Genomic DNA, 15,010 nt, shown 5'->3' on the forward strand with positions numbered 1-15,010 from the left:
GGGAGACGGGAGACGGAGAGGAAGACGAAGACGAAGAAGAAGAAAAGGAAAGTAAATTTGTGCTTAGAATATAGCTTAGCAGTGGAGTGCTTTCTTAGCTTGTGAAGCCCTGGGTTCAGTTCCCAACACTGGTAAAAAAAAAATCAGGAATGATCGAAGGGCCCTAAGCCAAAGAAAGGTTTTGCTTATTTCAGCTATGTATGTGTGTGTATATTAAATAGAACTACACATTAAAGGAAATCAAACATAGTATTTTAGAAATGTATTTATTTTGTGTCATGCTTGGACAGCTGCCTGCCACGGCAAATGTATGAAAGTCAGAGAACAATTTGTGGGAATGGGTTCTCTCCTTCGGCCATGTGGGTCCAAGGGATCCGATTCAGGTTGTTAGGTTTGGTGGCGAGCACCTTTCACCACTGAGCCATGTCTCCAAATAGTGTAGTTTCAAAGTTAAAATCCAGAGCAGTTTCTTTTTCTTTTTTTGCTTTTGATTTTGGTGACAGAATCTCATGGAGCCCAAGTTTGCCTTGACCTTGCAATATCTCAAGGAAGGACCCTGATCCTCTTGCCTCAACTCCTCAAGGACTGGGATTATAAAATGTGTGACCACACCTGGTTTAGTTCCACAAATTGAAGCCTTTGGATGGTGTTTATTGCTGTCTCTCTTGACGCATCTTGAGTGATACAAGTTCCAGTTTCAGCACCTTTCCCTGTGACTGTGACCATAGACCTTAGCATCTCCGCTTCTGTTGCCCCGACCTCACGCTTATAAGAGAACAAACTTGTTCTTCCTCAATTTACATATGACCCAGTTGTAAGCAGTCCAGGAGACTGAACTGATACTCATTCTAGACTACCCCTTCCCACTTTCAGTGTCTGGCTTCTCTCTTCTCCTTCCTCACTTCCTGCCAAAACACTGGCTATTATTGGAGTGTTGTCTACTTAACTCCAATGGTTTAGAGTAGTATAGAAGTGGGAAGCTCTTTCTAGATGCACAAGTTCTATTATGATAGCATAAGCTCTATTTAAAATCCCATTAAAACTTTGTACAATTTAGGGGATGGAGAGATGGCTCACAGTTTCCTATAGGTCTCATTTAAGCCAAGTATTAGTTAACAGAATCTTGAGCAGAGTATTAAATTTATCCGGAATAGAATATATTTATAAAATTATATAAGTTATATTTATCTGGAATAACACATCAACTTAAACCACATTTTAGTTAAAAATATGCAAACAATGAAATATTTTATCAGAGCACTTCAGATTTTTGTTTGTTGTTATTTTTGTTTGTTTGTTTTTTCAGACAAGGTTTCTCTGTGTAACAACCCTGGCTGTCCTAGAACTTGCTTTGTAGAATAAGCTGGCCTTGTTCACAGAGATCCATACGCCTCTACTTCCCAAGTGCCAGGACTAAAGATATGCACCACCACCACCACCACCACTACCTGGCTTTATTTAAGTTCTTGATTTAAAATTTTGTTTTAGGGTGCATGATGCCTGGCTATCAAAGCACTTTGGAATAGACCGAAAATCTCAAACTATGCCAGCTCTTCGAAACAGGTCAGGAGTGATGCAGGCTCGGCTACAGCATCTCAGTAGCTTAGAAAGCTCATTCACACTTAATCACAGTAAGTAAACATGGGAGAGGGGACCCATATGAAATAGCCTGGTAATGCTGTGTATTTTTTTTAAATTCATGTGTTTGTGTGTGTGGTGTACAAACACCATGCGTGTGGGCGCAAGTCTGTGTGCAGGTGTGTGTGGCGGCCCAGGGTTGATAGCAGGGATCTTTCTTAATTATGTCTACCTTAGTCTTTGAGGCAAGATCTCTCAGTCAGTCCCAGGTATGAGTAGTCTTAGTCGCCAGCTTACACCAGGGATTCTCTTCTCTGCCTTCTTACAGGCAACACTCCGAACCCACCCAGCGTTTAGTTGGCTTCTGGGGATTAAACTCTGGTCTTCACGCTGATATGGCAAGGACTTGTACCACTGTGTCCTCACCAAAGCCCATTTTCAATCCTAAATTCTGGCTTAAATCATAATTTCTCTTGCATAGAGAAATTCTCTGCATAACTCTGCTATGTATTCATTTATATACTATAATTTCATCATTCATGACTATTTAATAACATGCATGATTTTTTTCAACAACTGATTTAAATCTTTTTCTTAGTATTAAGGAATTTTTCTATGAAATTGCTGTTAATATATATTTATATTAGATATCCTTTGTCACAACTGTCAAATTTTATTTTTAATAACTTTAGATTTATTTATTTTATATTATGTTTATCAGCGTTTTGCCTGAATGTATGTATTGCACTATATGTGTTCCTGGTGCCTGCTAAGGCCAGAAGAGGGCCTTTGATCCTCTGGAACTGGAATTACAAATGAGCGTGAGTCACCATGCGGGTGCTGGAAATTGAACTCAGGTCCTCTGGAAGAACAATAAGTGCTCCAAACTACTGAGCCATCTCTTTAGCTCCATTAAATTTTAATAGAAAGTATTAGTATCCTAATAAGATAGCATATATAATATTCATTTAGAGTTGTTATTTTTTATCTAATGACTAATGATATAGATGTCCCCTCCTGAATGCAGAAGTAAATCAACTCTAGCTGGGCTTGCTAGTACAGGCCTGTAATCCCAGCTACCGAGGAGGTGAGGCAGGAAGTTCACAAGTTCAAGGTCTACCTTAGCAAAGTTGATCTCGACTCTTATAATGAAAAGGAAAAAAAAAAAAGAACAACAACCACCAGGAACCTTCTCAGTGCTAGGGTGCTTGCCTAGCATGCATGAGACTCGATGTTCTATCCCCAGTAGCACCAAATGATAACGAGTACTAGATCCTATTGGTTGAAAGAGTATTTAACAGGGTAAAGCATTGAGAAGGCATCGAGGACAAGGAGAGAAATCTTGCCTAACTGGGGATGTCAGAGGACTAGATAAAGAGAAAGTGCCCTCTCGAAAGTAAATATTAATCAAAACTCTGAGAACACGTTTGTTTTCATATGGTCTTCCGGAGGCCACAGAAAAAAGAAGATGGGAAAACTGGTTTTGTGAAGCCCAATGATAGTAAACGAGGTCTTGTGCAGGTAGACCCTGAGCTAGAAGACTGAGGATTTCTTACACATTGTCATTGCAAATGTTGAAGATTCCTGCTTCTTGTACAAGTATGATGAGCCCACTTCTGTCAGCCCATAAAGAGTCTGGGCTTTAGAAACAAGTCTCATGTCACTGGCAGAACTGAAGACCTCTGGCCAGAGGGCACTGGATTTGTGTGGCTTTCTCGTTTTTCCATCCTTGTTGGCAGCATGGCCTAAGATGCCTCCCACATGATTTTCTAGTTACATCACCATAGCTCATTACTGAGACCACATCAGTAATGTGGACACCTCAGTCAATGATGCAGAGCTGCTGACAGGGTGCTAATACTGAAGATCACTTGACACTGATAACGGGAGTGGAAAGTAGGTGGCAGTGATTAGACCAGGCCCTGACTCAGTAAGGAATAGCTGCAGTGAAGCTCATTAGGTCTGCTGATGCTGCGGGCTCCTTCTAAGAAGGCAAGACTCTCTCCATAAGGCTTCCGGAGGAGATCATTCAGTGCCCTTGTGGGAGTCTACGTTGGGTGTGGCTTAATTTGCTTCTCTTACCCTAGGTTCTGCCACAACAGAAGCAGACATTTTCCACCAGGCACTTCTGGAAGGCAATACAGCTACTGAGGTTTCCCTGACAGTACTAGACACCATATCGTTTTTCACCCAGTGCTTCAAGGTAATGATGAGTTTGAGTTCAGCTGGTGGTGTTGAGAGGAAAACATTTTATAGTGTCTACGTGCCAAAGGCAGGGGAGTTTGGTTTGAGATAACCTGGTAGGAGCAATGAGGAAACGCTGGTGGCAAGCCAAGTTTTACTGTGCTCTGGTAAAACCTTGGGAAATGACGGAAACTCAGTCATCCATAGAGTGAAGTGTTCAGACTAAAATGTCCATAATCCTCCTCTGCCTCTCAGATTCTATTGTTTTATATTTGTCTTTAGAATCAGTTTTCTGTCAGGACTTGGGCAACACAGGCGGGAGGGTAGTCACAAATCTGAGGGTAGCCTGATCTATATAACAAGTTACAGATCAGCCAAGGCTGTGTAGACAAAGGAAGGATATGGGGGGGGGAGTGGGAGAAAGAAGGAAGGGCAGGAGGGTTTTCTTTTATGTTTTTATTAAAATATCTAGTAATCTTTACTGGAAATCATGAGAAAATCGACCAGCCAAAATACCCATTGTAACAAGATAGCTTATAGGAATAATGTCCAGGCAAATTGACTTGGCTGCTCAGGATTTTCTCGGATGTTTTCTCTCATCCCAAATCATCATTCCTTTGATTTGTAAAATAAAGTAAAAGCAAGTTCGCTGGCAGGCTCCTTGGAAGGGGAAACTAAGATAATAGACATGGGAGTGCTTTGAAAGTGAAAACTACATGAGCGTCATGTAAACAGCATCGGTGAGAACCCAAATGCGGAAATCACACCTGCTCTCTCTTCACTTACAGGTTATTTTGGACTGTTTTGGTTGGGTTGTTTGTTTTGCTCTCCTCCCCTCTCGTTTTTTTAAATGTATTTTATTTATTTTACATCCCAACCAAATTTTCCCTTCCCTCCTCTCCTTCCATTCCTCCACACCACCCTGGTCTCCCCTCTGCCACCCCAATCCACCCCTCCCCTGTTTCTGTTCAGAAAGGGGCAGGCCTCCCATGGGTTTCTACAAAGCATGGCATATCAAGTTGCAGTAGGACTAAGCTCCTCCCTTTGTATTAAGGCTGGGCAAGGCAATCCAGTATGTTTGCTCCCCTTTCTTACATAATATACTTAATTGCTTTAGGCTTCCAGATACAGTATGGAAACTTGCCCCATGCTTCTCAGAGACGTTATAAGGAAGAACCAGATAACGTACTAATAAGGAGGTGTAAGCTGGGCAGTGGTGACACATGCCTTTAATCCTAGCACTTAGGAGACAGAGGCAGGCAGATCTCTGTGAGCTGGAGAACAGCCTGATCCACAGAGTGAGTTCCAGGACAGCCAGAGCTACTCAGAGAACCCTGACTCAAAAAAAAGCAACAACAACAAAAGAAGTTGTAGGAGGCGACCTTGCAAAACACTTAGGTTTGTTTTGATTAAAATAACACACACACACATCTATTTTTCATTGTGTGAGTAGATAGGACATCGTGTCTCATGACTAGGCTTTTATTTCTCACTGCCTTTCTGATATGTTTTGATTTATTTAATAGATATTTATGTATTTCTTGATAAAGGTCAATCTCTCTCTGAAGCACTTTACCAATATTAACTTACTGTTTTGCATACAAAGCACATACCATGTCGCTGAGTACCTTACTCTTTATTTTGAAGGCTGGGGTAGTAAATGGTGCTGATGACATAGGAGAATGTGTGATCCTTATGAAGTCACTGGGATTCCAGATGCTTGTGTCCGATTTTACATGGATTCTGAGAACCTGAACTAAGTTCCTCATGCTTTCATGCCAAGCACTTTTACCCACAGAGCCATCACTCCAGCCCCAATGTTTTTCTTTTATTTTTTTTCTTTGCAGTGCTGGGGATTGAACCCCAGACCTTCACATAACAGACAGACACTTTACCTCTGAACTATATGTTGGAGCCCCTTGATGATTTATTTTAAAGTAAAGTTCATGAACTAACTGATATCTCTGTACAACTGTACTATTATTTTAGGCCCATTTACAAGAGATATTTAATAACCAGTTGCAATATCTGTTTTCTGAATCCATGGAAGGTTCAGTTTGTTAATAGTGCATAAATATATCTTATATAAAATGCACTTCCAAAGGTAAATTAAATAGCAGACTTTTTAAAAGAAGTTTTACTGATTTTTAAGTGTCTAAATGTGTAATAAAAAAGTATTCCTCCCAGCCAGTCATAACTGGACATGTGCATAATCTTAGTAAGAGGATCATGTCTTTGAGACAACCTGGTCTATGTATGTAGCAAGTTCTAGATCACCCTGAGCTGCATAAAGATAACTTTAAGAAAAAAAGAAAATGAAGAAAATAGAAAGGAAGGTGGGATGGGATATGAACTATTCTTTCCATATTCATTTTGTATTTTGATATGTTCCATTGGAAGATTATTTTTTAGCTATTCTAACTAAATGCTAGCATTTCTCTCTCTTTCTCTCCTTCCTTCCTTCCTTCCTTCCTTCCTTCCTTCCTTCCTTCCTTCCTTCCTTCCTTCCTTCCTTCCTTCCTATCCATCCATCAGTCTGTCTGTCTATTTTTTTATTTTTTTCAAGACAGGATTCAGCGCTGGCTGTCCTGGAACTCACTCTGTAGACCAGGCTAGCCTCAAACTCAGAGATCCGCCTGCCTCTGTCTCCCAAGTGCTGGGATTAAAGGTATGTGTCAACTCTCCCAGCTTAAGAGTTTCAATATTCTAGATGTAGTTTATATTGTGTTTCAAGATTTCCAATGTAAGTTGAGGATCCCATGAATATTTTTAGCTAAGGTACTCAAAATAGTCTAAAAACCTTCCAAAGGTCAAACAGCATACAAGCAGATATTGGCCATGCAGTAAAATTAGTTCTCTGGTATGTGGGCAAGAGGGGTAAACTAAATGCTTCTATAAACTGGGCGTTTTGTTTTTCATGTTTTGTAGAGCCAACTTTTAAATAATGATGGACACAACCCACTAATGAAAAAAGTATTTGATATTCATCTTGCTTTTCTTAAAAATGGACAATCTGAAGTATCACTCAAGCATGTCTTTGCCTCCCTGAGATCTTTCATCAGTAAGGTAAGAACAACTTCAACCTGCTAGGAGCTCATGGGAAGCTAGAGGAATGGGAATCACTGTGATGACATACACAAACAGCCATTAACTACCACTGTCTGTGAACATACAAGCACCACCTAGCAAAATCTATATTGAGGACCTGGCAAAGAATCCTCTAAAATCAGAACGTGCTTTTGCTTTTACCACTGTACCATTACATTTTCAGTAGGCCCTTCCCAAGAGTCGCCGTCTCCCTCTGGATCTTCTTTTCTCTCTCAAGATTCAACCCGGGGCACTACATTTCCAGCCCCAATGTCATTTTTAAATCACCAGCTTTGCCAGTTTTTCTTTGTCTTGTTTGTCGTATGATAAGACCAACACCATCTACTGCACTAATGAAGCACCAGTCTTGTTTATTTTTTTAAAAAAATTGTGCATAAGCACTTTGATAATCAAAATTAACTTTTAGAACTCTGGGATCTTGCATAATAGCTTGCCAATGAACAAGTCCTACCTTTCATTGTATGTAAAATAAGAAATTAGGTAAATGTGAAGCTTTAAAAAATTTTTCCATTCTTTAATATGCTTTAAGAGTAAAGGAAGCTATGGAAAAGCGAGTTCTCTGCAAGCATGAAAGGATAAATGAGTGGAAATACAATTTAGAAATAATTCCTTTACCAGGTACTAGTTAGGTAGTTATTGCTTATAATCCTGAGGGCTTACTGTACAATAGATAAAAATATACACATAAAGATACGTACATGCACACACATATGTGCATCAACAAATGTCATCATGATATGAAGTTTGTACAGAGAATCCTGAGGGCTTACTGTACAATAGATAAAAATATACACATAAAGATACGTACATGCACACACATATGTACATCAACAAATGTCATCATGATATGAAGTTTGTACAGAGAATCCTGAGGGCTTACTGTGTAATAGATAAAAACACACATAAAGATACATATGTGCACACATACAAGTATATCAGCAAATGCTATCATGGTATGAAATTTGTACCGAGAACGGGCTGTGCCCAGGAGAAGATAAAAATGCTGTAGCTTAGCAAAAGCTTCTCTTCAGCAGGAGTACTGTGGAGGGTTTAGTGTGCATTCAGGAGATAAAGCTGAAAGGAAAAATGGCAAGTAGGAAAGTGTGTAGTGAGTCATCGTAAGGGCTAGACTTCATCTTCTTAGAATCCGATAGGCACGGAAAGGTTTTAAGCAGGGAAGCAGCACGATTAGCCCTGTATTAAGAGAGCATCAGTGTGGCCAGGGAAGAGTAAACCTCTTGAAAAAGTATAGGAAATGTATCGACTGGGAAGCAGAGGCAGGCAGATCTCTTTGAATTCAAGGGCAGCCTAGTTTACATAGCAAGTTCCAGGCTAGCCAGAGCTACATAGTGAAACATGGATGGACGAACAAAAGAAGGAATGGAGGAACAGAAGAACAGAGATTGGTGATAGTGCCTGGAAAAAGTCACTAGTGCATGGATATGGTGGTAGGATATATATTAAAGAGAATTATTGGACTTTATCACCAGTTCACCAATAAAATGGTGGGACAAACTATAATAAAAAAAAAACAGTGAATACTGTGTTGTATTGAATTTAAGTTGCCTCTGTACCATTGAAATACATGGATTTAGACAGAGCTCTGGATTGGAGTCCTCTCCATTCATTTGTATTTACTGAGCACAGCCTCAAGTGCTGTACTAGCTGCTGGAGATAGGATTATGGAGATGCAAAACAAGAATACTCTCCAACCTAAGGCTTTTCAGTTCTAGGGGTGGGGTAGAGACCGAAAATGAACAACAGAACAATATGTAATTATGTTCAGTTCTAGGGTAGAAACAAGCACAATGCCTTAGCATTTTGTATTAGCATTAGTACAAATGCTCTTATCTTATGATGGGGCAACAGCCCAATTAACCCCTTTTAAGTGGAAAATCGTTTGAGTGAGTTCAATGGCCTTCAACAGAATTTGTTGAATATCATCCTTCAGCAGCATAGCACACTGAAGGTATTTGTTGTTTTCCCACATGATCCCATGTCTGTGTGGGGGCTGTGGCTTGCTGCCACCACCCAGGAATATGAGTTTCATTCTTCCTGTTGCACCCAGGAAGAGAACAGAGCTCAGAATTTGACATTAAAATTTCGACTCAGCACATACTGCTATCGCTCCACTGTAATTTTTTAAATTCTTCATTTGACCATCATAATTTGGGGATCACCTCAAGCTGATATACCTCATCTAGTAAGAAGTGGGGTATGTAAAAGGCCCAGCCACACAGATGGTTCAAGGAAGAACATCCTAGGGATAAGTATATGGGTTTGCCAAAGTCTTGCATCAGGAAAGAGTCTGGGCTATTTCAGAACATAAAGGACTGGTATAACTGGAGCATGGTCGGGGGACCATCAACATATAAGGGAACGTCTCAGAATGGCTGAATTTCCCCCTGGAAGAATATAGACGAAAAGCCAATATCAGATGAGAAGAAGCTAACACAGTAAGGGTTGGGAGAGAAGGGGTGCATTAGAGCTAGTGTGGAGGAGGTTATTTGTCATTTTGGCCATTGCTCAAGTGCTGTGGGCAGACTTACTGTAGGGATTAACTGCACGTAGCTATGCCCACTCTTAAATCTTTTTATACCAGGGAATCTTGTCTAGTAAGAGTTGATCTAATCCTGTGAAATTTTATGTGATTTCCCAATTTTCCCATCAGAAAGCATTTATTAAACATCCATCGCCTGCCTAACACTGCACTTGCTACAAAGGCTTAAAAACACCCGCAGATAAATTCCTGAAGTGTGGATTAAAATTCAAAGTTTCCAAAAAAGCATTTTGAGTGGGTGGCACTGAAACTGTAGTATCCCTACGAAGATGGTCATTACGCATTCTGAAGCAGCTTGCTCACCTCAACTTGCAAGCATAGGGAATTCTCATAAGCCCACCTTAGCTCTACAGTTTATCTTCCCCAAAGCAGCAGGCTGAAAGCATTCTCAAAGCAGCAGGCCTCTTGGGAGTTTTGAGAAGTTGGTGACCACGTGGGCACACCTTTTCTCTGACAAAATGTGTCTCCTCAAGGAGGAGAAAATGGAAAGGCATAGATGAACACTAAACCTATCTCTATTTTGTTAGAAATAAAAAGATCAGTTCACTCCTAATGGCTTTCGGTTCTAATTTTTCTCTGCACATGGAGCATTAGAACACAGCGTTTAGATATAAAGCCAACACTACATAATGCAGACTGGCTTTCCCATTCTAAGACTCCATTTTAGAGCCATCATTTATCATTCATTCACTCAGTACGCCATTGAAACTCTGTCCCTCATATGTTTTGGGCTATCTTGGGCTCTTCACAGATTGACATTTATGACAAAGACCTTTACGTTTTTGGAGTAACTACAATACTGACTTGACTTGTCCTGTCCTTGCCGTACACTTGTCTGTATGGTAACAAGTTCAGACTATCCTGAGAACACCGCTCTGACTAGTACTAATTTGTTATCCTCTAAAGCACCCGGCATAGTTTTAGGTGAGGCACGGTTGACACTTGATTACTGGTGGACTTTAATAGATTTTCAGATTCTCATTTCTGTTTCCTTTGTTTAGTTTCCCTCAGCCTTTTTCAAAGGGAGAGTAAACATGTGCGCTGCATTTTGCTATGAGGTTTTGAAGTGCTGTACTTCAAAGATTAGCTCAACCAGGAATGAGGCATCTGCGCTTTTGTATCTTTTGATGAGAAACAACTTTGAGTATACCAAAAGGAAGACCTTCCTGAGGACACACTTGCAGGTGAGTAGCAATCAAAGCTCCTCTTGATGGTTTCCTCTTCAGTTGCTGGCCCCTATCAAAACCAACATCTATAGCTAGAAAGGTAGCTCACTCGGCAAAGTACATGTCCTACAAGCAGGAGTACCTGAGTTTGAGCCCCAGAACCCGCAGAAAAAAAAGCTGGCCAGTACTGGATTGATGGGTCAGTGGTTAAGAGCACTGACTGTTCGCCCAGAGGATCTAGGTTTGATTTCCAGCATCTACATGGTGGCTCTCGACCATCTGTCACTCCAGCCCAGGAGATTTGTTGTCCTCTTCTGCCCTCCTTGGGTACCAGGCATGTAAGTGGTGGTATACACAGGGACACAGACATACATGCAGGCAAAGTACCTGTATCACTCATGCATTTTTTAAAGCCAGGCATGTGGTATGTACTTGCAATCCTAAGACTGAGGGAGCGGGGACAGGCAAATCCCTGGGGCTCACTGAGCAACCAGGCTAACCTTACTTGACAAATTCTAAGCCATGTTGCCCCCCCCCCAAATTAAAATAGACAGCTTCTGAAGAGTGGTACCCAGCATTGACCTCTGATCTTCATACACAGACACACATATGCACCTACAAACATGTGCTCACTCCCACCCCATGCCCCACAAAGATCAACATCTACAGGTACTTGGGAGGCTAAGGCAGGAAGATATTAACTTCAAGTCCTACCTTGTCTGTAGAGTGAGGGCAATGCCAGCCTGGTTAACATGAAGGACACTATCTCAAAACAAAAGGTTAACACAGGGCTGAGGCTATAGCTCAGTGATAGAGTGCTTGCCTAGCATGCACAAGGCTCTGGGTTCCAGTCTCAGCACTGCAAAAGAAATCAATGTCTGACTTTCCCTTCCTGTGCTGTAGTTCTCAGACCATGTGACCGTCTTGAAATGTAACTGGTCCAGGCTGACATGTGCTGAAAGTTCAAAGAATAGGTACATAAAAAAATAGAGCATCTAAGTTGTCTTACATTGTTTATACACTAAAGTGATTTGTTAACTTGGGGAGGTTATTAAAATACATCAAAATAAATTTGTCGATTTTGGGGGGTAATTAAAATACATCAAAGTAAATTTCAGATCAGCAAGATAGCTCAGTGCATAAAAGTGTTTGCTGCCAGGCCTGATGACCTGAGTTTGATCACCAAAACACACATGGTGAGAATAGAAAACAAGTCAAATCAGTTGTTCTCTGAACTTCACATGTGCGCACACATGCACGCTCACACACACAGTAAATATGAGGGAAAAAGTAAGTTTCACGTCCATCTCTCTTTCTTTGTAGCTACATAGATATGAGACTCCCATCCTCTTTCTCGTGGAGAAGGCTACTCTAAAGTATAAGTTTGGACTGCATGCTGCAGTTCAGATTCCATGGCAGTCTGACCTGGAGCAGGCTGCTTCCTCGGCCTCGCTGGTGCTTCAGCTTCTTCAAATATAAATTAGGAGAAGCTCTACCTCACGAGTTTTTGTGAGGCTCAATTAAGATGACTAAGTAAGACTGTTAGATAATGCACGGCAGGTGATACAGGTTGCTTTGCATGCATCAGCAGAACCTTATTTACCAATGAAAAGGATGCCAAGCATGATGGCACATGCCTAAAATCCAAACACACCGGAGACTAAGGTTGGAAGATTGCACGTTTGAGCCAGCCTGGGCTACAGGGCAAGACCCTGTCTCCAAAAGCAAAAATAAAAAAAAATGACCTGGGGGTGCTAGCATGCACCTGTATAGTCCCACTTACTTGAAAGGCCAAGGCAAGAGGATCACTTGAGTCCACAAGTTCAAGATCAATCTGGCTAACATGGCAATACCCTACCTCAACAAATAATGGATTAGTCTCAAGATTTTGTGAAAATCACAGAACTTATAGAGATAACTATCTGTTTAACACATAGCTCAACTACTTGCGTGCTGTGTGACCCTAGGCAAGTTGCTCAATCTGACTGAACCAGTTTGCTCATCTGTAAAATGAGGCCAAGTATTCACCACCTTGCATGGTTAGTATGAGGGTGACAAATGAAATACATAGAGCAGCTGGCATCATGCACAGCACAGAGAATACACTGTGCGGTAATTATTATTCCACATCTTCATAGCGTTGTGATTATTTGCTGAAACAACTCAGAATCTAAGCCCAGCTGGGACTTCTTGGCTCAGCAGGCTACTGATAATATAGACAGTCTCTAGTTACAGATCTTCCTTGGTGTCCCATTAGAGCAATTTACTAAAGAAAAGGTTATTTATAGGGAAACAGCCATTGGATGCTTTTTTGAAAATGCCATCAATAAAGTACAATTCTAATAGAAAATGATACTCCCTTAAAAATCTGCTATAAAAGAGCTGGAGAGATGGCTCAGTGGTTAAGAACACTGGCTGCTTTTCCAAAGGACCCAGGTTCAATTCCCAGTACCTGCATGGCAGCTCATAACGGCATGTAACTCCAGTTCCAGGGGATCTGATGCCCACATGCAGACATACATGTAGGCAAAATACCAATGCAAATGAAATATTTAAAAATATTTTTTAAAAAGAACAACACGTGTAAAGACCCTGACTTAAGAGTCCCGTCTGCCTTACAGGACATCCTCCAAGAAAACAAGTCTCTAAGTCTAGAGAAGTACTAGAGTCAGCCAGAACTAGCTGTTTGCTAGTCAGACCTTTACTGTTTGCTTTTGTGTGAAGTCAGTTGAATACCCACCACCCCTAAAATATGGCTTTGATTAATTTACCAGGGTGCCTGAAATTTTCTATTAGAGTCCACTCTCTGGCCCTACTATCAGCTCTGTCAGTGCTTCATTTAATATAGATGAATTAATAAATATAAAGACTTAGAACAGTATCTAGAATACAGAACGTGCTCGGTGAAGAGTTAACTACAGGCTGGAGAAATGGTCCAGTGCCTAAAAGTGTTTGCTATCAATCCAGATAGCCAGAATTGGATACCTGGACCCTTCGTCGTAGAAGGCGAAAAATAAATCCCACAAGTTGTCTTCTGATCCATACATTCATGCTGTGGCATCGCACACCCCTAAACACAAGGAAGTAAATAAAATAAAATAAGCAAATATAAGAGAAATGTAAAGCCTTACCTAGCCACTAAAGTCAGAATTTGGATGTCAGGAACTTTGACTCCAGAGCCTGCGCTCGTAGTCACTACTGTATCTTGTCTTCTTGGATCGAGAGGAAGGCATCGAGCCGTTAACGTCTGAGCATGACTTATTTTGACATTCACACAAGGTTGTAGACTAGCGCATCATATAAACTAGACAAGTAATACAGAGTGAGAAACTGTCAAAGAGAAAGGTCGGTCACTCCCAAACTCATCCTAACCACCAGCGTGCAAGCACATTCAGAGGGAGGACCTGATCGCCACCATTGTAGCAGGTGTGTGGTGGAGAATCTCTACCTCTTTGTCATTTTCATTACTCTTTATTTTTAAAGACAGGGTTTCACCATATAATCCTGGCGCCCTGAAACTCACAGTGATCCTATTGTTGCATCTGCCGCTACACCTCTCTGCCTCTGCCTCCTGAGTACAGGGATTATAAGCAAACACCACAACCCATGACTTTGCAAAATCTTTCAAAGGAGCATTTGAAAGCTGGGCATGGCAGCAAAAGTCTGCAGGAAGACAACGAAATTAGATGCTAACCTGGACACAGTGTAATGATTCCCCTCGCCACCTCCCAAAGCAGGATTAAAAAAAAAAATTGAAAAAAATAACCTTTATTTATTTCCACAGATAATAATTGCTGTAAGTCAGCTGATAGCTGATGTTGCGCTAAGTGGAGGATCAAGATTTCAGGAGTCTTTATTCATTATCAATAATTTTGCAAACAGCGACAGACCTATGAAGGTACGGAGTAAACTGAAGCTACTTTGGCCGGGATTGTTAGTTACTGGTAGAGTGTGTGCTTACCTTGTATGGTGAATGCCCTGGGTTTGATCCCCAACACCAAAATAATGAATAAGAACCCCTTTAACTAACAAAGGAAGTTTATACCATGGAACCGTCATGGAATTCACAGTTATTGTTAGTGTGGAAGGTATAGGATGTGAACTTTATGAGCTACTGGCTTTTACATGCCACTGGCTTTCTAGCAGTTATATCCGGCATTAACTGAGTAGATTAAACAAATGAGCATCTGGTAGTAATCGAATCTGTGTCATTTTCTCTGCCCGACTTCTAAACTTACTCAGAAGATACAAGTATTTTTCTCTCTTAACAATTGTTACCATTTGTAATACTGGCTAATTAAATCCTGTGATTGAAATGTAAGAAAAATCTCAGAATGGCTAGCAGATCCACTGACAGCGGAGGAGAAATGGCACAAAAGGGTTTCATTGTTTGTCAGTTCTGTGACTTTCGAAA

The 15,010-nt window shown here is 40.9% G+C and overlaps 1 protein-coding gene across 2 annotated transcripts in view; it reads left to right on the top strand.

Moving 5' to 3' along the window:
* Positions 1-15,010, top strand: part of Dock11 (dedicator of cytokinesis 11) — a 186,737-nt gene that overhangs the window by 135,015 nt on the left and 36,712 nt on the right. For both annotated transcript variants that reach the window (XM_087903042.1, XM_087903043.1), the window contains 5 exons: positions 1,489-1,631; positions 3,666-3,781; positions 6,691-6,828; positions 10,432-10,614; positions 14,381-14,494. In XM_087903042.1, the coding sequence (XP_087759168.1) occupies positions 1,489-1,631; positions 3,666-3,781; positions 6,691-6,828; positions 10,432-10,614; positions 14,381-14,494 (694 nt within the window). The remainder of the gene's footprint in view (positions 1-1,488; positions 1,632-3,665; positions 3,782-6,690; positions 6,829-10,431; positions 10,615-14,380; positions 14,495-15,010) is intronic.

This window comes from Myodes glareolus, chromosome X, assembly GCF_982192425.1.
Source record: "Myodes glareolus chromosome X, mMyoGla1.1, whole genome shotgun sequence".
Taxonomy (NCBI): Eukaryota; Metazoa; Chordata; class Mammalia; order Rodentia; family Cricetidae; genus Myodes; species Myodes glareolus.